The sequence below is a fragment of the Carassius auratus genome, unplaced genomic scaffold (genome assembly GCF_003368295.1).
Source record: "Carassius auratus strain Wakin unplaced genomic scaffold, ASM336829v1 scaf_tig00216014, whole genome shotgun sequence".
In the NCBI taxonomy this organism is placed as follows: domain Eukaryota; kingdom Metazoa; phylum Chordata; class Actinopteri; order Cypriniformes; family Cyprinidae; genus Carassius; species Carassius auratus.
In genome coordinates this window covers 1,415,001-1,436,804 of record NW_020528362.1, presented here as the reverse complement: position 1 = coordinate 1,436,804, position 21,804 = coordinate 1,415,001, and the positions used below count along the sequence as shown (strand labels likewise).

The window sequence follows — 21,804 nt, the reverse complement described above, 5'->3', positions numbered from 1 at the left end:
ATCTCTTATGTCCTCCAACAGCTCCACTGGCTCCCGGTCCAGTTTCGCATCCAATTCAAAATCCTTCTGTTTGCATTCAAGGCCATAAACAATCTTGCCCCCCAAGTTTGTCGGATCTCCTCCAGGTTCCCACTCTCTCCCATTCCCTCACATCCTCTTCCTCCATACACCTGTCTGTCCCCTCTGCCCGTCTCACCACCACATCTGGAACTCATTACCACCCAAACTTAGATGTGTTTTGAGTTGCAATTTAAAATGGGGGAATGAATCAATGTTTCTGTTTAAAACTGCCTATTCCATTTAATTATTTTTATTTTATATATTTTTTTGACTTATACTGTTTTATGTATTCATGTATGGGGTCAGCACCTCCAACTCCGAGGCCATGGTTCTCAGTCGGAAAAGGGTGGATTGCCCACTTCAGGTTGGTGGAGAGTTCCTGCGTCAAGTGGAGGAGTTAAGGTATCTTGGGGTCTTGTTCACGAGTGAGGGAAGGATGGAACGAGAGATTGACAGACGGATTGGTGCAACTTCTGCAGTAATGCGGTCACTGTACCGGTCTGTCATGGTGAAGAAGGAGCTGAGCTGTAAGGCAAAGCTCTCGATTTACCAGTCAATCTACGTTGCTACTCTCACCTATGGTCATGAGCTATGGGTCATGACTGAAAGGACAAGATCCCGGATACAGGCGGCCAAAATGAGCTTTCTCCGTAGGGTGGCTGGGCATACTTAGAGATAGGGTGAAAAGCTCGGTCACTCGGGAGGAGCTCAAAGTAGAGCTGTTGCTCCTCCACATCGAGAGGAGCCAGCTGAGGTTGCTCGGGCATCTATTTTGAATGCCTCCTGGACGCCTTCCCAGGCATGTCCCACCGGGAGGAGGCCCCAGGGAAGACCTAGGACATGCTGGAGGGACTAGGACACACTGGAGGGACTATGTCACCCGGCTGGCCTGGGAACGCCTTGGGGTTACCCCGGAAGAGCTGGAGGAAGTGGCTAGGGAGAGGGAAGTCTGGGTGTCTCTGCTTAAGACTGTTGCCCCCGCAACCCGGCCCCGGATAAGCGGAAGATGATGGATGGATGGATGGATGGATGTATAGGGTCCTTGAGTGCTGAGAAAGGCACCTTTAAATAAAATGTATTATTATTATTATTATTATTATTATTAACCTGGAATTACCTTTACCTAAGGTTAAAATAACCCTAACTGTGATAAAAAAAAATATGCAAAGGAAACATACAAATGTTTGTTATTTTGTGTTTATTTAGCAAATAAAAATCTATGACTTCATTAACTGTAGCAAAGCCAAAAAAAAAAAAGCATATATCAAAGAGGTAAATATATTAATGTAAAAAGCAGTATTCATGAATATACTGTATATTCAATAAAAATTATGTTAGCCACACAGTCTTGGCAAAAAGACAGGTGTTATTTAATAAGGCAGAACATGTTATATTTAACTATCAGACAAATGCCCAATTACTGTTTAATTGCTGTACAGCATCAGACGAATCATCTAACAATGTAATAACTTGAAGGGCAGTTTTACTTAAAGCTGTTACACAAAAGTGCTTAAATGGAAAATGATTTAATATATATTACAAATAGATCTGTTTGCCTACATAATGTGTACAGATAATATGATAATATCTGTAAAGTATTTCAATCAAGCATGTGTATAATCCGTTCACTCATTATAATTTCTGAAGCAATGCAAGCGTTACTGTGTCTGCTGCTATGAATCTCTTTTAGTCGTCTGGTGTCTTCTCTGAACTCAGGGACCTTTAAACAGATCAGAGATGATGATTTATACAGGAGATGTGAATAATGAGATCATTCATTTGACATTTTATACTTATCACAAACAACTAAACCAAATAACTTAAAGTTTATAATGAATAAGAACCAATTTATGCCATGATCTGCAGGAACGAGTGTAAATTATAAGCGTGTTGTCAGTTATTGTAAAATCATTGAACATCTAACAGAATACTTACATGTTTTATTAATCTTCTTCTGGCCCTTTTTCCAAAAAGCTAGAGCAAAAGTTGTGTCACCAACTCCAGCATCAGCATCTGAAGAACAAATGATTAATAATAATAAAATAATGATACAATATAATATTTTTACATTTCTTCAACAAGTCAGGTGACTTTAGGAGTCCTTCTGATCTGTAGCAGAAGCGGTGCATGATGGTTATTTTGTAATGTCAGTGGTTTGTCTGTAATAGTGTTTCTCTCACCTCTATCTGTGTTCTGCTTCAGTTCAGAGTACAAAGTGTCTCCAGACTCACTGCTCTTCCCTGACAGACAACAACAGAGAGACAACCAATCAACATAATCATATACATCTGCAACACTAATAAATGATAATCCATGATCACATCACACCACAAAGAAACAGAAGTGTATATTAATAATAATGTTAGCACCGATCATGAAAAACAGCAGGATGTTATCTGACTCTACAACAACACACAGACGTGACTGATGCAGTACATTATGAAAAAGTTCATGAATTGGCTCTATTAGGGCTGTTTATGACTGTAAAGAGTTTATTTTCCTGATATTTTAACATCATTACATCTGAGTTAAATGTGACGAATCGTTCAGACAGTTGTGTTTAGATGCAGTTTGTCGTGTGTTAACCTTTGCCTTTGGTTTTCTTCTTGTCCTGTATATTGATCTGTGCGTAAGTCAAATCACTGGCTCCTGCAGGATTAATATCTACAAAACAGAAGATCAGTCAGATTATTCAGAACAATCTGGAAATATTGTACTTCAGGAAAAACTCAATCTCACCTTTACTTTTGCATTTCTTTCCTCTTTTTCCGACTTCTGAGTATGTCACATTATTAGACTCTGCTTTAGCTGGAAAAATAAAAATGATATATTATTTAGAAATAAATATGCATTTTTTATTTGTTGAATTAGAAACGAAATAACATGGTTACAGACTGATTATATTGTACAGGTGAAGTTAAGATTGTTTTTAAACCTTTGTCCATCTTTTTCTTAACAGTGACCTCTGAATATGTGACATCTGTCAAGGGATCTGAATCATCTGAAACAAACAAGTCAAGCCAACGTGACTGAATGATATCTGTTGATTTTTTTATATTATATCTGTATAAATAAAGTGTTAGATTCAACCTTTGTCTCTCTTATTCACTTCAGTCACATCGTCATAAATGTGATCAGAATCTGCTGGACAGAAAACAGACATTTGAGGATAAAAGCAAATATTAAATGGATCTTAAAATGATAGTTCAAATTAATGAAAATATCTTTCTTTGTGTGTGCTCCACAGATGACAGAAAATAATACAGATTTGGAAAGAAATGAATAATTATTTGTTGTATGTGTACGATCTCTTTTAATAATGAGTTACTGAGGCTGACCAGACTGTAGAGGAAAGTTCTCCAGTTGAGATTGTGCAGATTGATTTGGGACTGATGTCTGATTAATGTTACGCTGCTGATCTAGAACAGAAACAAAGAGCATTGTGATCACTCGAGAGGATCTGCAGTGACTCTTTAGTCTGATATTTAGATCTTCTCATGATTCTTTACTCAGAAACTTTATTAATGCTGTTCAGTTGTATTAAAGGATTAGTTCACCCAAAAATGAAAATTATGTCATTAATCACTCACCTTCATGTCGTTCCTAACCCGTAAGACCTCCGTTTATCTTCGGAACACAGTTTAAGATATTTTAGATTTAGTCCGAGAGCTCTCAGTCCCTCCATTGAAACTGTGTGTACGGTCTACTGTCCATGTCCAGAAATGTAAGAAAAACATCATCAAAGTAGTCCATGTGACATCAGAGGGTCAGAATTTTTTGAAGCATCGAAAAAACATTTTGGTCCAAAAATAGCAAAATCTACGACTTTATTCAGCATTGTCTTCTCTTCCGTGTCTGTTGTGAGAGAGTTCAAAACAAAGCAGTTTGTAATAACCGGTTTGTGAACGAATCATTCGATGTAACCGGATCTTTTTTAACCAGTTCACCAAATCAAACTGAATAGTTTTAAACGGTTTGCGTCTCCAATACACATTAATCCACAAATGACTTAAGCTGTTAACTTTTTTAATGTGGCTGACACTCCCTCTGAGTTAAAACAAACCAATATCCCGGAGTAATTCATTTACTCAAACAGTACACTGACTGAACTGCTGTGAAGAGAGAACTGAAGATGAACACAGACCTGAGACAGATAATGAACAACAGACTCTTTCACGAGTCAAGAACCGGTTGCATCGGTTTTCGGATCACCAGTAGTGATGGGAAGTTAGTTTTTTTTTTCTGCGAACCGATTCTTCCAGACATTTCGATTCAATAAACCGGTTGAAGAAAACGGTTCACCGGTTCTTTTGCGCTCAATGTAATGGCGTCATTGGCGATGATTGCCCTTGATTCAAGCCTCAGTTTACCCGCGCTCATAACACTAGCACAGAATCAGTTCAGAATCAATCACCAAAAGAATCAGTTCAGTTCAGACGCTCTGTGTGTCGGTCTGCTTCACGCTGAATCACACATGCGCAGTATCATCAGCTCCTCTGTTCTCGAATCGGACGCGTCACATTAAAACAGTTAACAGCTTAAGTCATTTGTGGATTAATGCGTATTGGAGACATGAACCGTTTTAAACGATTCAGTTTGATTTGGTGAACTGGTTAAAAAAGATCCGGTTACATCAAATGATTAGTTCGCGAACCGGATATCACAAACTGCTTTGTTTTGAACTCTCTCACAACAGACACGGAAGAGAAGACAATGCTGAATAAAGTTGTAGTTTTTGTAATTTTTGGACCAAAATGTATTTTTGATGCTTCAAAATACTATAACTGACCCTCTGATGTCACATGGACTACTTTGATGATGTTTTTCTTACCTTTCTGGACATGGACAGTAGACCGTACACACAGCTTCAATGGAGGGACTGAGAGCTCTCAGACCAAATCTAAAATATCTTAAACTGTGTTCTGGAGATAAACGGAGGTCTCACGGGTTTGGAATGACATGAGGGTGAGTTATTAATGATGTAATTTAGATTTTTGGGTGAACTAATCCTTTAATCATGTTCTGAAGTGCTCCACACCTTTGTTCTTCTTGTATCTCCACATCAGCAGCAGTGAGAGGAAGAACAACAGACAAACACTCGATCCCACAACCACACCAGTGACCAGAAGAGAAGATGAAGCTGCTGAGACCGGAGAACATGATCAGATCTGTTTATTAGTGACACACTGTATCATAATATTACAATAACACATCAAATCACTCAGTATTTCAAGACTTCAGACTTTACTCCCTGTGTCTCTGCTGGTTATAACATTCATTTAATCAGAAAGATAGTCTTTATCTTTACATCCAGCACATTCTAATAAACCTTGTTTAATTAAAAAGGATTTGTGTTGAAAACAAACAAACAAAACTAATAATTACTTAATTGTAAATGCATCAGTTCATATATTGTAGTGTCTGGTAATATTGAACAGGTGAGTGTTTATCACAGTATTTACTCACCATTAACAGACAGATTTATTCGTTCACTCTCCTGTGATGAGACCGATCTTTCATCTATGTGTCCTCTACACGTGTACTGACCCTCATCAGATTCATTCAGTCCTCTGATAGTGAAAGTGTCTGTGTTTACAGTGTAACGCTCAGACGACTGTAACTTTACACTGTCTTTATTCCACTCATATCTCCAGTCAGTATGATTAGACTCAATCACACACGTCAGATTGACCGTCTCTCCAGTGAAGACAGATCTGTTTGGATCTACAGTCAGTTTAGTTTTGGGTAAGTCTGTTAAGATAAAAACAAAGTTTTAAGAAAATAATTATATTTAGTTTTATATTATTATATACTTTTAAAGTATGAATATAATACATAGCCTTTGTCATATTTGATAAAATATAATAAGCCAGTTGTGAGGAATTTGGGTGTACTCAGATAAAAAAAAAAAAAAAAAAAAAAAGTATAATCACATGTACTCGGTGTAATATAACAAAGTAATAAAACTTTGTTACAGTACTAAAGTATTTTTGGGAAGTATCTGTACTTTACTTTAGTTTTTATATTTCAGCCAACTTTTACTTTTACTCTGCAACATTTCCTGATTAAAATGTACAGTACTTTTACTCTGCTTCATTTCCCCCAAGTATATTCATTACTTCCTAAGTGCTGTGATTGTGGAGGCAATCATAGTGTTGCCTTTTGAGGATGTGAAGTAATGAAACATGAGATGAAAGTACAACAGATTAAAGTGAAGGAAACATTTCTTATTCTGATGCTGTCAAGAGAAGTGAGGGGGGAAAGAGCAGGAAAAGGATGCTAATGATGTTGTAGATGATAAAAGGGAGAATGGAGGTGAGCATAAAGAATGGAGGAAGACTTAGGAAGAAAAAAAATAAGTTAGTTACTTTTATAGCGGGAGAAATAAATGCAACATCTGAGATCAAATCTAAAACCGAAAAGATTAAAATCATAGTTAAAGCGGCAGTACATCATTTGGAGTTAGACAGATTAAAGAAGAGATGAGTTTAATGTGCAGTCAAGTCAAGATCTAACATGTGTCGGTTGATAATATTAATTATGTTAATCCCTCAATGGAATGAGAGAAGTCTAATTGCAAACGGACAAGATTTTAACCAATTTATAGTCTCTAGAGAGGAAAAACCAGAAGTAGTGTGTGTTCAAGAAACTTGGCTGAAGCCTGATTTGGATTGTGTTTTAAGTGGATATATAACAATAAGACGAGACAGGAGAGAGGGTGAAGGTGGAGGTGTGTTTCATTTATTAAACAGGGAATTCCTCAGAGTTATAAGCTTGGGAAATGAGCAAGAATATGTGGGAATAGAGGTTTGGGGAGGAACATCAAAATTATCAATCATAAATTACTATAATCCATGTAAAAAGCTTGAACTGAACAAACGTATAGATATAAGGGGACAGGATGAGAACAGTGTTGTATGGTGCGGGGATTTTAATGCACACAGCACATTGTGAGGATGTGAAAAACTGATAATAATGGTTTAGTATTAGAAGAGTAATTGGAAGAAAGAGAATCGGTGTCTAAACAATGATAATATGATAAGGATTGATATTAGGAAAGGAATCAGTACTTGATCTTACTTTGGTATCAAATAATTCAGCATCAGTTTGTGATTGGAGACTATACAAAGATGGGACAATAGAGAGAGATCAGTATCTGGTTATATGTAAAGTCAATATCTCTGTAGTGGAAAAACAGATGGAAGAGGAGGAAATTGGGTTTTTAGAAAATCTGATGGGGAAAAGTTTCAAGTAGAAAGTGAAAAATATTTAAGTCAAGTTGATAACTATATAAATATAGAGTTATTAAGTAAAGAAGTAAAACAATGCACATTACTAGCAGCAATAGATACTAAACCTAAAGTCATAAAAAGAGGAAATCAGTTCCGTGGTCGAACAATAATTGTAAAACAGCAGTAAAAATACAGAAATAAAGCTTTCAAGTTATTGAAAAGGACTCATTATTTCCAGCACATGATACAGTAATATGCACAGGCAGATGTAAGAAGAACAATTCAATAGCTTGACGCAAGCAAAGCAGATATATTTGGGGAGTTTCGTAGTTTAATTGGAAGTATTACTCAGATAGGAGAAGTTTGGAGATTATTAAAATGTCCTGATAGCGAGAAGAGAGCGCTCAATTTGACTGCACCGGACGCATTTTACATTTAGCAGATGCTTTTATTCCAAATTAGCATATTAGCACATCGACTGCAAATTGAGAGAGATGGCAGATAAAAAAAGAGGGTTTACAATGAGGCAAGAGGCAGGACCCACATAAATATCGGGGCAGCTTTCCAGCGGTGGAGAGAAACTCAAGGATTGGGAAGGGCTCGAATTGGACGCTGAGGTTTCTTTTTGATAGATGAGTAACGCTGATTTTGCGTTGTTTCACACAATTTATCCACGTTGGCTTTTGTTTGAATATATGCTTGTGTGTCATCTTCGCTTGTTTCCACGATCATCGTTGCCATGGTTGCACAATTAGGTGTGGGTTGACGATTTCAAAATAGAGGCGAAGCACGGTGGACGAGAGAACTCAACTTCACAAAACACATTCAAATAGAAAAAGCACCAGCAAATTAAGAAATCATCTTCATCAGTTTGATACTCACATCACAAACAAATACAGAAACGCTCTGCAAATACTCAACACAAACAAAATTACCCCAACAAAAAGGTTTTTTATTTGAGTATTGATTACCATTTGTATAACCATAGTTGTACGAATACCATGGTTAAACCATGGTTAGAGTAGTAAATCCATGGTTAATTTGTTAATGATAACAGTAACATATATATTTTTATATGATAAATGTATTTATTAATTTATTTATTTCAATAGTAAAACCATAGGCTATGTTTAGTTTTTGTAAGGTAAATTGTAAAAGTAAGTTAGCCAGCTTACATAACCTTTCATAGTTACAGTAATTGTGCATTTAGTCAGCTTATTTAGGCTAGTAATATCCTTTTTGACCAGGATTGTTAAAATAAGCAAAGATCTTTTCAGAGCAAACATTGATAAACTATGTCCCAGTCATATTTGTCACTTTAAGGTTCCCTTAAATATTTCCGATGTGGTCTGTTTTTGCAGCACATTTCTTTATTTGTTTGTATTGTGAGTATTTGCAGCACGTGTTGTCAAACTGATGAAGATGTTTTCATAATGTGCAGGTATTTTTGTCATTTGCAGCAGGTTAAGCTCTCTCTCCACCGTAGCGGGTCCTGTTGGGGTATGGGTGTGTTTGTTTTGGTGCTAAAGATTCAGGTCAGGGCAGAAACAGACTGAAGCACAATAATAATCTAAACATTTCTTTGTACCCATCTTCTCACTACACACTGTTCTGTTGTCAAACACACGACGATGCTGCTGCCACTGACGTTTACGTTCTCTGTGTGTGTGTGTGTGTGTGTGTGTGTGTGTGTGTGTGTGTGTGTGTGTGTGTGTGCTATGACTCGTGACCCCGGGGTCCTACGAGGAGCTGGAAGCTGTTTCAATTGTGTCTGTAGTGGTAACCATAGTGATCATATACAGGTGCATCTCAAAAAATGTGAATGTCATGGAAAAGTTTTTTTATTTTGTGTAATTTAATTAAAAAAGGAAACTTTATTATATTCTTGAATCACAGACTGAAATATTTCAAGAGTTTTTTGTTTTAATTCTGATGGTGACTTCCAGCTAAGAAAAATTTTAAGTAGTAAACTTTGAAAGAAAAAGAAAAATTAAAATCCGAAGTAGGTTTAATTATGCACTCAATACTTGGTTGGGGCTTCAGTGTGGCGTGGCATGAAGGCGAGCAGCCTGTGGCACTGCTGAGACGTTACTGAAGCTCAGGGTTTTTTTATAGCTGTCTCCAGCTCCTCTCTATTGTTTGTCAGATGTTACTTCTCTTCCTCTTCACAATACCCCATAGATTCTCTGTGAGGTTCAGGTCAGGTGAGCTGGCTGGCCAATCAAGCACAGTAGTATCATGATCATCGAACCACTTGGAAGTGTTTTTTTCACTGTGGGCAGGTGCTATCGTCCTGCTGGAAGAGGAAATCAGCATCTCCATAAAGCTTTTCAGCAGATGGAAGATGAAAGTGCTCCCAAAAATCTCCTGGTAGATGGCTGCATTGACTCTGGTCTTGATAAAACACAATGGAGCAACACCAGCAGACGTCACTCACCAAAATCATCTCTGACTTCAGAAACCTCACACTGGACTTTGGATTCTGTGCCTCTCCAGTCTTCCTCCAGACTCCAGACCTTGATTTCCAAATGAAATGCTAAATTTACTTTAATCTGAAAAGAGGACTGTGGACCACTGAGTAACAGTCCAGTACTTCTTCTTCTTCTTCCCCCAGGTGAAATGCTTCTGATGTTTTTTCTGGTTCAGGACTGTCTTGGTTCTAGGAATGTGACAGCTGTAGCTCTTTTCCTGAAGATGTCTGAGTGTGGTGACTCTTGATGCACTGACTCCAGCTTCAGTCCACTCCTTGTGAAGATCTCCTAAGTTCTTGAATCTGCTTTTCCTGACAATCTTCCCAAGGCTGTGGTCATCCCTGTTGCTTATGCACCTTTTACTACCACACTTTTTCCTTCCAGACAACTTTCTATAAATATATTTTGATACAGCACTCTGTGAACAGCAGCCCTTTCAGCAATGACCTTCTGTGTCCTACTCTCCTTGTGGAGGATGTTGATGATCGTCTTCTGGACAACGGTCAAGTCACTAGTCTTTCCCATAACAGTGGTTGCATGTTCTAAACTAGCCCAGGAGGTACCCTGTATTTATACTCAAAATTAATCAAACCAATCAAGCTCAAAATAGAATATTCAAATTTTTGAGATACTGATTTTTTTTTTATTTTCTTAAGCTGTAAGTCATAGTCATCAGAATTAAAACTAACAAACTATTTCAGTTTGTGTGCAATGAATCTAGAATATAAGAAAGTTTGCTTTTTTGAATTAAGTTAAACAAAATTCTGGACTGAGAAAATTTTACTGCTTGACAGCTTGGAGATCTCACATTAAACAAGCAGAATATAAATGTAAAAAAGTAATACACATTATGAGGTGTCTTACAGGAGTGGAGTGGGGAGCAGATTTGAAGTCATTAATATATTTAACTGATAAGATCTAGGTTGGATCATGGGAGTCAGCAGCACAGTCAGTATCATCGAGTCTGGACTGTATTCAGACACAGACACTGAGATTATGTCTCTGAGTCATGAGAACATCTCCAGTGTGTTCAGTGCAGGTAGAGACAGGAGAAATGAGTTTGAGCATAAGACAGAAGAAGCTGATTGTGAATTACTGGATTAGTTTGAGAGGACAAATAGATAGACACACAACATAAAGAGTGTTGGACAGGAGATGATGCACGTGATCTGGGAGGATATGGAGAGGAGTTTTGTAAAACTGTGGTATGGTCCAGTATCCCTATGTGGATTTGGAGGTATTACAGACTAAATAGTAAATAATCAACTTGATTTGGTGAGAGAATATTATAGACATGTGAACCAAAAATATGTTAATTTTAAGCAAGTTTTTACAGATAACAGGAGTTACAGGTGTGCAATTGTAATTCCCAGCCAGAAGAGTGAGATGAGCGAGAGAACATCAGATCACTTTAGTGTATTTGCTGTTAAGATGTTTGATGACATTAGAACGGAGAGAATACACAAAGTCAAACACAACTTTAATTTACGGCGACTCTGTCTCTGTACTGAGAGTCTCAAGACCGGTGGATAAGATTCATCAGGAGGTTTTTATGATATTATGTCTGACTATTTAAGAATAAAAAATAAAATAAAATGATAAAGGACAATGATAATAAACTCACCCGTCACTGAGAGAGAAACAGCAGAGCTTGATTGTGATGAGTTTGGTCTTTCATCTCTCTGTCCTCTACACGTGTACTGACCCTCATCAGATGTAGTTACTGCTCTGATAGTGAGAGTGTCTGTGTTTACAGTGTAACGATCAGACGACTGTAACTTTACACTGTCTTTATACCACTCATATCTCCAGACAGGTGTCCAGTCATATGTCCAGCCATAATACCCATAATTTCTCCATCTCCAGACACTGTTAGACTCAATCACACACGTCAGTCTCACTCTCTCTCCAGTGAATACTGTATCGTCTGGAGTCACAGTCAGAGTGGATCTGGGTGAATCTGTGAAGAAAGATAAAAATATGAAGTGACTCAAACAGCTCTTTCAAGGGAACAAATATTTTATAAATGTATTATTAATCTACAAAATAATTATTCATGTCATATTTCATAATACTGGTTCTGTTTTATTTGTGTATTGCTCGATCGCTCATTCATTTCAGCATAAAACACGCTGAATCAGACTCTGAATGTTACTGCTTGAATATTATGTAATGTAATATTATGTGAGTTTATTTAAAGTGAATATGTGTATAAACCTGAAGTAAATGTACAGCTGCTGGACTTGTAGAAATGTGTCCTTATCTTTATGCTATTGCATTACTTTATTTTGTTCAGCAATGTTTCTGCCTCATTGTATCTACTGTATATTCATTATTATTATTATTGATCGTTTATAGAACCATTTAGTCTAGATGGAAATAGGGGTCCACGTGCACCCCCGGCTTTTTTTTATGACACCTGAAGTGTGTATTTTCAGAGTCTGCCAGCCAGGTACCAAGCTGAAATAATGTCCCAAAGGATTATGTTTTTAACCATTTGCTGCAACCGACCGGAACCCGAGAAAATAAATAAAAAATGATATAGAAAGTGGCATAACATTAGAAGTAAAAAACATACAGAGACAAATGAACACATTTTCCCATACAATTCTGACCCCAGGAATTTAATGGAATGGTTATTTTTGACATTTGACAACATATTGACCTTATTTCTGGACAAAAATAGCAAAAAAATGGCCAAAGATGTGTTGAGGATCAACTATTTTTTTCATTTTCTCAAGCGCATAGGGTGATTTTTTTCCACAACCTGTTATTTCTTTATCATTCAAGTGTCTATTTTAAGATTAAATTGGGTACCAAGCTGAAATAATGTGCAAAATGCTTTATTTTTAACCCTTTGCACCACACACAAACAATCTAAATATGATTTAAAGTGGCATAACTTTTAATGTAAACAACTCACAGAGACAAATGAACACCTTTTTCAATATAATTCTGACCCCAGAAATTGTTATTTGTCATGTTTTACAACATCATGACTATCTGTGGTCAAAAACAGCAAAAAAAAGTTCATTTGACAGCATTTTTATTATACTTAGCAGCCTGAAATGGGGTTTATTTTAACCTTTTACTTCACCTATCCTGAACCTGAAGATATTTAAATTAGCTTTACTTTTGAAGTAAATTAGAGAAACAGGCTCTTTATCGCAAGGTGCAGGACAAGGACCTATTTGCAGTGGAAGCTAAGTATCATCCATCAAGCAGAAACAACTTCAACACAGAGTAGCAAACCCATGAGCGTGGAAGGGAGAGAGTAGAAAAGACACCAGACAACACTGACAGTCTTCAGGCCCAGAAGATAGCAGCACATAACAAGTCATATTGTGTGGTAAAGGATTACATTCTTAGGAATGGGATTGAATGCAAAGAGGTTGTCCAGCTAAGATCCATTTTGGATGTCCATCCAGTTGGATGTGCATACAAACTTGGAACAGCTGACCAACTTCAAGAAGCAGCACTCACCCTCCATTCTCACATTATAAAGCCATTCAAAGAGCCAAAGGAGCTACCATGGCCCCCGACAACACACACTCTTAAAAAAAAGGGTTCCTCAAGGTTCTAAATAGAACCCTGGGGTTCCGTACTTGGCCAATATAACCTTTTACCAAAAAAAAAATGGTTCTATGTAGAACCCTTGCATGTAAAGAACCTTTTTTTTTTTATTAAAATGGTTCTATAATTCATGTTTTATGACTGAAGTGTAAACTAAAGATTACACTATAATTATAGGCCTTACTCAACACATTAACAAAGCTTTTTGAGTCAAGACCCATGAGAATGACTGTTGTAGTCAAAAAAATTAATATCTAGTCAATGTATGATTTGAGCTGTACATTAGCATGAAACTTATATTACTTTACATTATAGTTTACCTTTTTGTCGAATCAATTTGTGAAGAAAAACATAAACTAACCAGGAGTTTTCTTTATTTTTTAGTATACCATATTGTGATGGTTTTAATCTACCTAAGGGGACATTAAAAACAAATAATCATAAAAAGACCCCCTCCCCCTCCCCGGTGGCATATATGTGTTGCGTCATCCTTGAATTCCTATTGGTGGATTGGCGAAGATGAATCTCCAAAGGAGTCCAGTCGAGACAGGTGACAGTTTATTTTTTGAACTGAGGAGTCCGCTATTTCTGCTCGTTCATACCCTAAGGTAAGTTAAGTTTTTACATTTTTGAAATGATTTTACCGAAATATTTTGTATTACAGTTAATATTTATATTTGTTAGAGTAGCCCTTGTGTTAAACACTGATACTAGAAGTAAAATTTACCTCAAAAACACTGGTGTGAAGCACTGACGGGCTTCGTCAGCCATCGGTTCAAGCCCAGTTAAATAAATTTTGCTCCGGTTTTTAAATTAATTAAGATATAGTCTCCCTTTATTTCCTTGTTAATGGAATTGTTAACTACAATAAGATAGCTGTGTTATAAGGAAATTTTAACGTTCATTTCAATTAAGCGCGCGCTTGCTCGTTGCTCAAATAAACGGCGCCGATTCAAATAAACTTGAACCGGGTGGAAGACGGAGGTGAATGATTATGTTTAACAGGTGTAGAAGTTCTTAACTTTGGCCCGCAAGATACTTTCGTGCAGTTTTTAACTCCAACCCAGACCAGACGAGGATATTGATTAGCTTGTTCAGGTGTGTTTTATCAGAGTTGGAGCTAAACTCAGCAGGTGGACACTGCTACAGTTCAAAACTTCCGCCTGCAGTGCATCGTTCGTTTATGTTTACTGTGACGCATGCGCTGGATTAAAGTGATGAAAGCACAAGGTTACATTTTAGTATTCAAATGTTCTAAAGCCAAAAATGTTTAACGTTATGCGTGTTTAATGCATAGTTGGTTTATGAAGTTTTATTTATGCTTTGTTTTTTATCCCCAGATAACCATGGTTGATAAATGGTCAGTAGATGACACGTGCCACTGGCTTCAAACTATAAACCTCATTGATGCAAAATAAAGTTTCAGAGGTAAAGTTACAGATGAAAATGTATATCTGTTCATTTTGTGATGTTGTGAAGTTTCAACTCACAAAGTTTCTAACTCGCCTGCAAGTGAAATGGCCCCAAACATCATCAGGAGTGCAAAAAAAGAAGGAAGTAAAAAAAAAAACTCTACACCAATCTCATTGGACTAGCAGAGGAAACCACAGAAGGTATCTACACCATATATTTTTCCCCACCCAACCTATCTGTTCCATGCCCAGTGTAAAGTTGCATTGTTTGCATTGTCAATGTAAAGGTTGTAGCTCCTATAAATTGTATAAGTGAAAACATGTATTAAAATGATGCAAATGTTAAAGGAATAGTTTACCCCCAAATAAAAATTGTAATCCTTTACTCACCTCTTGTCATTTCAAATCTTTATGACTTTCTTCTTCAGAACACAGAAGAAGATATTTTGAAGAAGGATGGTAACCGAACAACGATGGTGCCCATTTGTTCGGTGTCCATATAATAAAAGTGAATGAATACCAGCATTGTTCAGTTACCAACATTCTTCAAAATATATATATTGTTTTGTGTTATGCTGAAGAAAGAAGGCTATATAGGTTTAAAATGACAAGAGAGAGTGAATGATGACACAATTTTCATTTTTTGGATGAACTATCCCTTTAATTGATTTCTGTACCTAATATACAATAATTTGTATCTGTTTGTAGGTCTCTTTAGGAATGCTGCACTCATTTTATTGCCAGCACTATTTAAAGAAAACGCCAGCTTCCTCTACTGTGTAGATAGTGTAAGTATAGTCTTCTGTAGTTTCATTAACATTTGATGCACTTGACTTGAATTAAATGAACTGTTCATGCAAATATAAAAATATTAGTCAGTTTACTCAACCTTATGCCAAATTTGTAACAATAAAAAAAAAAAAAAAAAAAAAAAAATTTACCCTATAATTTACTCACTCTCTTCCTTAGTCATAAACTTTGTACTGTTTGCACTGCTTTTGTAATGTCATTGAATAGCACCCCAATTTAAATCATAAAAGAAATCTGTACAACTCCAGGGGTTAATACTTGTCTTCTAAAGCAAAATGGTACATACAAATGGTACGTTAGTGAGATAAAAAGATTACATTTGCCAAGATAGGTTGCTATAATTAGACTATGTATAGATAAGGGAATTACATCCAATGGGGTGGCACATCAGCTGCACATCAATAATTATGAGTCTTGACGGTTCTTGCGTGTCACGTGCTTCGCTGTCATCTCTGTGTTGTGTCATTAACGATTCAGTTAAAAGAATGAAAGAACCGATGAGATTCAAAGTAATCAAAGTGGAACTGACTTGGTAGCGTGTTGAATGTGTCATCATCAGCAATGTTGACATTCAAACACATTACAAAGCTTTTTTATTAAATATCTCAGATTGTGTTAAACTGGAGAAAGAGTCATATACATTGGTTGGTTTGTTGGTAAGTAAATTATGGGGTAATTTTAAGTCTATTTGATGACTTCTGTTAATTGGTGAAAAGCACTCAAAAGGTGAAATGTTTGTTTTACAGGAACCCAAATGTGCTACACCAACCGTAGTGTTTAACGGCTCTCCTGATCCCTTCAAGGCTGAAAGTGTCAGCATTATAATGGACAATGTGAACATCATAAGAGAGGCAGACATTGACATGACACAGGCTGTGGAATGCCTATTTGCAGTCTATTTTCTCTTTAATGTGCAATACCCGGTTGACATTAAGCACACAATGACTTTTATTCAAAAATATATGCTTAAACTTAGACAAGAGCACGCAAAAGAACACCAATTCCTGTACTGAAAATGTACAGTCAACTTGTGTAAATTCTAGAGCTATTTAATAGTTGTTTAATTGTTCATGTATTGATTTTTATCTGCACTGTCAAATATATATATATATAAAAAAAATGTTTTTCCTCATTTCAGAGATATATGTAAAAGTGAAGTACTGTATATGTACATAAACAAGCTTATGTATGTTTATTGCAAAGTGAAAATGCTTAAATGAAATAATTCAAACTAAATGGTTAAATTGCCTCCCCTACGAAAGGAAAATATATGTACCAATATATTTCTTAAAATATATTGTTATATATTGTAATATATTATTTTCCCTTTTTATTTTCTAATATTTTATATATTTGAATACATTTTATAATATATTGATGATACATATATTATATAATATATTGCAAAATATACAAATGATTGCCGCTTTCAATATATTGCAATGTATTGGAAAAAATAAATATATAAGCGTGTGGTGTAAATGTTAACTTAACTTTACTATAAAACTCTTCACATGTACTGTCCCTGTAAGTCTTTACTCTCATAATTTAAGTTGAACATCTCGTCACAATGCACATTCTGTCTTTCTAATTTGGAAACAATAACACAATTATTTTTTTATTTTTTTTATGTGATTATGCAAATGATTTTTGGAAAGAAATGTCTTGGCTTGTTTTCTCCGCTTACAACACACTTTTTAGGTTTGAGATAATTAATGTACTATTTTTAATTTGAGAATCAGGTTCACAGGAGCTGGATGATATCTTGAAACTGTTAACTCTTTGAGGCCTGTTTCAGTTTCACAAATGCAAAGTTTCTGATTTTTTGCCCAATTTAAGGATTCTCTGTATTGATCTGAAATGATTTTATGAATCTCTCTGCTCGTCGCTTAATAAGAAAGTGATGAAAACTACTGTATTAATGGGGAAAAATATGAATTTGATGTAAGGGTTAACACCTGTGTATTCTTTGGAGTTGACATTTTATGTGTGATTTTACATTTTAAATTATTCTTTATTTTAATTTATGATTCAAAAAAAGTTTAACTAAATAAATAAATGAGTAATTGAGTATGTGTAACAGTGACAGATGTACTGAACAGGTTTGTGGTCATGATGAAATCTGGAGAGTGTATCAGGATCTTCAGACCCCAGAACAGCTGATGAGCAGCAGATACTTGTCTTCTGAACAACTTTAAGTTCAGTCGATCTGACAGTGCCACGTTTAAAAGTAATTTGGCACTTCATAACACACCAGACATCACTCAGAAGAAAAGAAAGGTTTGAACAAACAGCCATCTTTCCACCTCGAAGCGTTCTCCAAACAATCTCTCCACACTACTGAAACTCTTCCAGACGACACAATTACTCTCAGATACGACTCTCTTCCTTATCTCCTCTTTCCTTCTGCTGATAATGAAGTGATCCTCCACAAACACACAAAGTGAAAAAAAGAGAAAGTAAACTGAAAGGATGTTGTGGCACAATGTTTTCTCTTCCACGGATGAAGATAAGTTTATAAATCATGAAGCTCGTGTCAGAATACCAGTCTGTGAGTCAAATCTGAATCAAGAAAACTCAAATATTATAACAACTTCATCTCAGACGCAGATAAAAATAAAAGATGAATGAATGAGTGATCGTTACAAACATGAATCAAATACACTGAACACATGTGTGTGACACACTAGAACCGACACACTTTCTCTCTCACATCACACACACACACACACACACATTTGATCATCTCTTTTCTTTTTAATGGCGGTTACATCCCTAAATGTAAATGTAAGTGTTTAGTTTAATTACTCACCATTAACAGCGAGATCAATTCGGTTGCTCTCTTGTGAGGATGAAGGACTTCCATGTCTCTGTCCTTTACACCAGAACTGACCCGCATCAGATTTAGTAGCTCCACTGATAGTGAGAGTGTGTGTGTTTACAGTGTAACGATCAGACGACTTTACTCTGTCTGTGCCTTTCCTCCACTCATATGTCCAGCCACTGTAAGACTGTGTTATCACACACTTCAGATTGACCGTCTCTCCAGTGAAGACAGGACTCTCTGGATCTACAGTCAGCTGGGGTTTGGGTAAGTCTGTTAAGATAAAAACAAAGTGACTCAAACAGTTCAAAGAAGAAAAAAAAAAGTCTGACAGTATTATATACTTTTACAGTATGAATATTATACAAAGACTGTCATATTTCATAAGGCTCCGGCTTACTCATGCTCAAAAATCTAAATTAAAAAAACTACTAATTACAATATTTCATGTATAAATGTTCCTCATATTACCAAATACTGTAAACTAACACCATGACTGTGTGTGTGTGTGTGTGTGTGTGCGTGTGTGTGTGTGTGTGTGTGCGCGTGTGTGTGTGCGTGTGTGTGTGTGTGTGTGTGTGTGTGTGTGTGTGTGGGTGTGTGTGTGTGTGTGTGTGTGTGTGTGTGTGTGTGTGTGGGTGTGTGTGAGTAGCAGTAGGCTAAAGGAGACCACACTAAGATTAATGCTTTAATATCACATGTCTATTGATATAGATTTAATATAATATATTTAAGGCAATTGTTAGGGTTTTTTATTATCGTTATGTTTGTGTTTTCTTCATTTTTAATGTTTTGTACATATTTTGGAACTATTTAGTAACTTTATATATATGTATATAGACAAAAATGGTTAATGTTTATTTTTACATTCTTTTTTTGCATTTGAACTTTTTTGACCCCTTAACAGATCTTGTGTCAATTAAGTAACTTTAGATTTGATAAAAAGGGGTTGTTCTTTTAAAATAACTATTTACAGCAACTAAAACAAACTTGTTACTTGAGTGAAGCATAGTGTTGTTTTTGGCGGCCTGTTTTAATTTTAGTTTTAGTCTAGTCTTTGTGTGAAACTGTCATTTTAGTTTTTATTTGTTTTAGTCATGTTCAATACTCTTTTTAGTCTGATGACATTTAGTCTAGTTTTATTCAATGAAAATAGTACTTTAGTCTCTTTTTAGGAACACAATTCTATTTAACCCAGTCAATATAGTAAAAGTACCTAGTAGTATAGACGAAATCAACATTTTATTTTAGCCAAACCCATTTCAAACAAGCTTATCTTATTATATTCATTATTGTTCATTTATGGAACCAGACCCAGACTGATGTATGAAGCAGAAGACAACAGTGAATAACTTTATTGTGGAAGTGGATCAAGTGATTTATTGTTGTGTCTGAACAATCTGTAGCAGTTGTCACTTAGTTTAAGATCCGCACCTCGACAACTTTCACACAATATTGTTTCCTATTAGAAGTCTCTCTGTAATGAAGCGGCTGATGAAAGGTGCTCTGGGTTTTAAAGATGAATAATTATTTATTCTTTTTCTGCTTATATTTTTTCTTTAATATGTTTCTGTTGCCTTGATATTCTTTGTGAGGATAAATCCAGAGAATACAATATAATGCACTGTAAAAGTCATAATTCAGGAGAAATGAACACATTTGAGCATCATTAAACTGTCTGTGAATGAATCTCAATCTCACTTCAGCTGCTTCAGTTTCTTTCAGTGGAAACATCAGTTTAGTTGATATTGATTTAATTTGACTGGAAACAGCCCTTTAATGTCTTCTCAAATTATTACATTTTATTAATGATTAAGTTAATATAATATGAAAGATGATGCATACATTAAACAAGGTTAGGGCAAAAAAAGCCCTTTATTTAGGCAAAAATTACCTGGAAATTAAAGTAGATTTGACTATGTATTACTGAACTTGAATCATATAAAATGTAATTTCTTAACTAAATTAAGGCCAGTGAAAAGCTGAGTTAGTAATTGTGTAAAAGCTGTAGTCACAGAGTCTCTGAGCAGAAACATGAATGTCCAGCTCTGTGTGTAATCATAGAGACAGAGACTACAGTAAAAGTAAAGAGAGAGACTGTCTCTCCTCTGAACACACACTGATCTGATCTGATCTCACCTTCACTACAGCTTCTGATCTCCATCTATTAATACACTTATGAGGAAATATTGAGAGAAACAGCATCACAGTATCATGATCACTGTTATGAACTCACAATCATTATGAGACAAATACTGCACTAAATTAAATATCTGGTTTGCTTGTAGTTGGTGTTGATTATTAAAAATGTTTCCAATTTTCCAATCATATACTGATTTGTATATTCAGTCAACATTTATGTTCTTTAATTCACATATTACAGTGTACAACATTTACATAAACTTTCAATATTGTCAAATAGGTTTCTTTATGAGGACAATGATATTAAACTCACCCTTCACTGAGAGAGAAACAGAGCTTGATTGTGATGAGACTGATCTTGTATCTATGTGTCCTCTACACGTGTACAGACCCTCATCAGATGATTCAGATCCTTCAATAGTGAGAGTGTTTCTGTTTACAGTGTGACGCTGAGACGACTGTAACTTTACACTGTCTTTATTCCACTCATATCTCCAGTCTCTGTTAGACTCAATCACACACTTCAGGATCACTTTCTCTCCAGTGAATCCAGGTCTGTCTGGAGTCACAGTCAGTTTAGGTGTGGGTAAATCTGTGAAGAAAGACAAAAATATGAAGTGACTCAAACAGCAGCTCAAAGGATGTAATTACTTTGTAAATATGTTACAAAACCATACAGTTTTGTAAAAAAAAAAAAACTGCCTCAAGCAACACTTACAGTAAAAAAAAAAAAAAAAAAAAAAATTGTAAATGGTTTACACAATTATACAGTTCATATATTATGTCATATTTGATAACACTTTTCATGTTGTGGTTTGTTCCTGTGGTCAGTTTTGTGCTCTCAGTGTTTTCTGGAGGCTCTGGCTCCGTCTCGTCCTCAGACAAACACCTCTGACTCGTCATAGAAAGCAGAATGAAGCTCCTGCTGAAGGAGAGCTGAACACCTCCAACTACAACCTCATATGAGGAGACACTGAATCTCCATCAACTTCAGCAGACGATCTGAAGACTTCAGCAACTCATTTAACATCATCATCTGGAAGTCCTTCTGGGTTCATTAAATTTTGTGCATCATATTTGATGCTAAATTAAATCTATTTAAAGTTTATTTAATCTAAAAATGATTCACTGTTTCTATCCATGATACTGACATGATGATGCTCTTGTGTTTCTGTTTTTGTGTTTAAGGACTTTTATGTTGAAGTGTTTTTCTCATTGTTTCTGTGTTCACTTCCTGTTTCCCTTGTTGCCTTGCCTAGCTTGTTTGTTTCCATAGTTAC

At 35.8% G+C, this 21,804-nt stretch overlaps 2 protein-coding genes across 2 annotated transcripts in view; both read right to left on the bottom strand.

Moving 5' to 3' along the window:
• The window catches only part of LOC113096660 (obscurin-like), a 262,435-nt gene that overhangs the window by 78,991 nt on the left and 161,640 nt on the right, over positions 1-21,804 (bottom strand). The window lies entirely within an intron of this gene.
• LOC113096659 (basement membrane-specific heparan sulfate proteoglycan core protein-like) overlaps positions 1,253-21,804 on the bottom strand; it is a 126,053-nt gene continuing 105,501 nt past the window's right edge. Inside the window, exons 12-20 of the mRNA XM_026262070.1 lie at positions 5,099-5,200; positions 3,399-3,479; positions 3,151-3,201; positions 2,996-3,061; positions 2,800-2,868; positions 2,647-2,724; positions 2,241-2,300; positions 1,996-2,073; positions 1,253-1,780 (exon numbers count right to left, since the gene is read on the bottom strand). Of these exons, the coding sequence (XP_026117855.1) occupies positions 1,773-1,780; positions 1,996-2,073; positions 2,241-2,300; positions 2,647-2,724; positions 2,800-2,868; positions 2,996-3,061; positions 3,151-3,201; positions 3,399-3,479; positions 5,099-5,200 (593 nt within the window). The 3' untranslated portion in view covers positions 1,253-1,772. The remainder of the gene's footprint in view (positions 1,781-1,995; positions 2,074-2,240; positions 2,301-2,646; positions 2,725-2,799; positions 2,869-2,995; positions 3,062-3,150; positions 3,202-3,398; positions 3,480-5,098; positions 5,201-21,804) is intronic.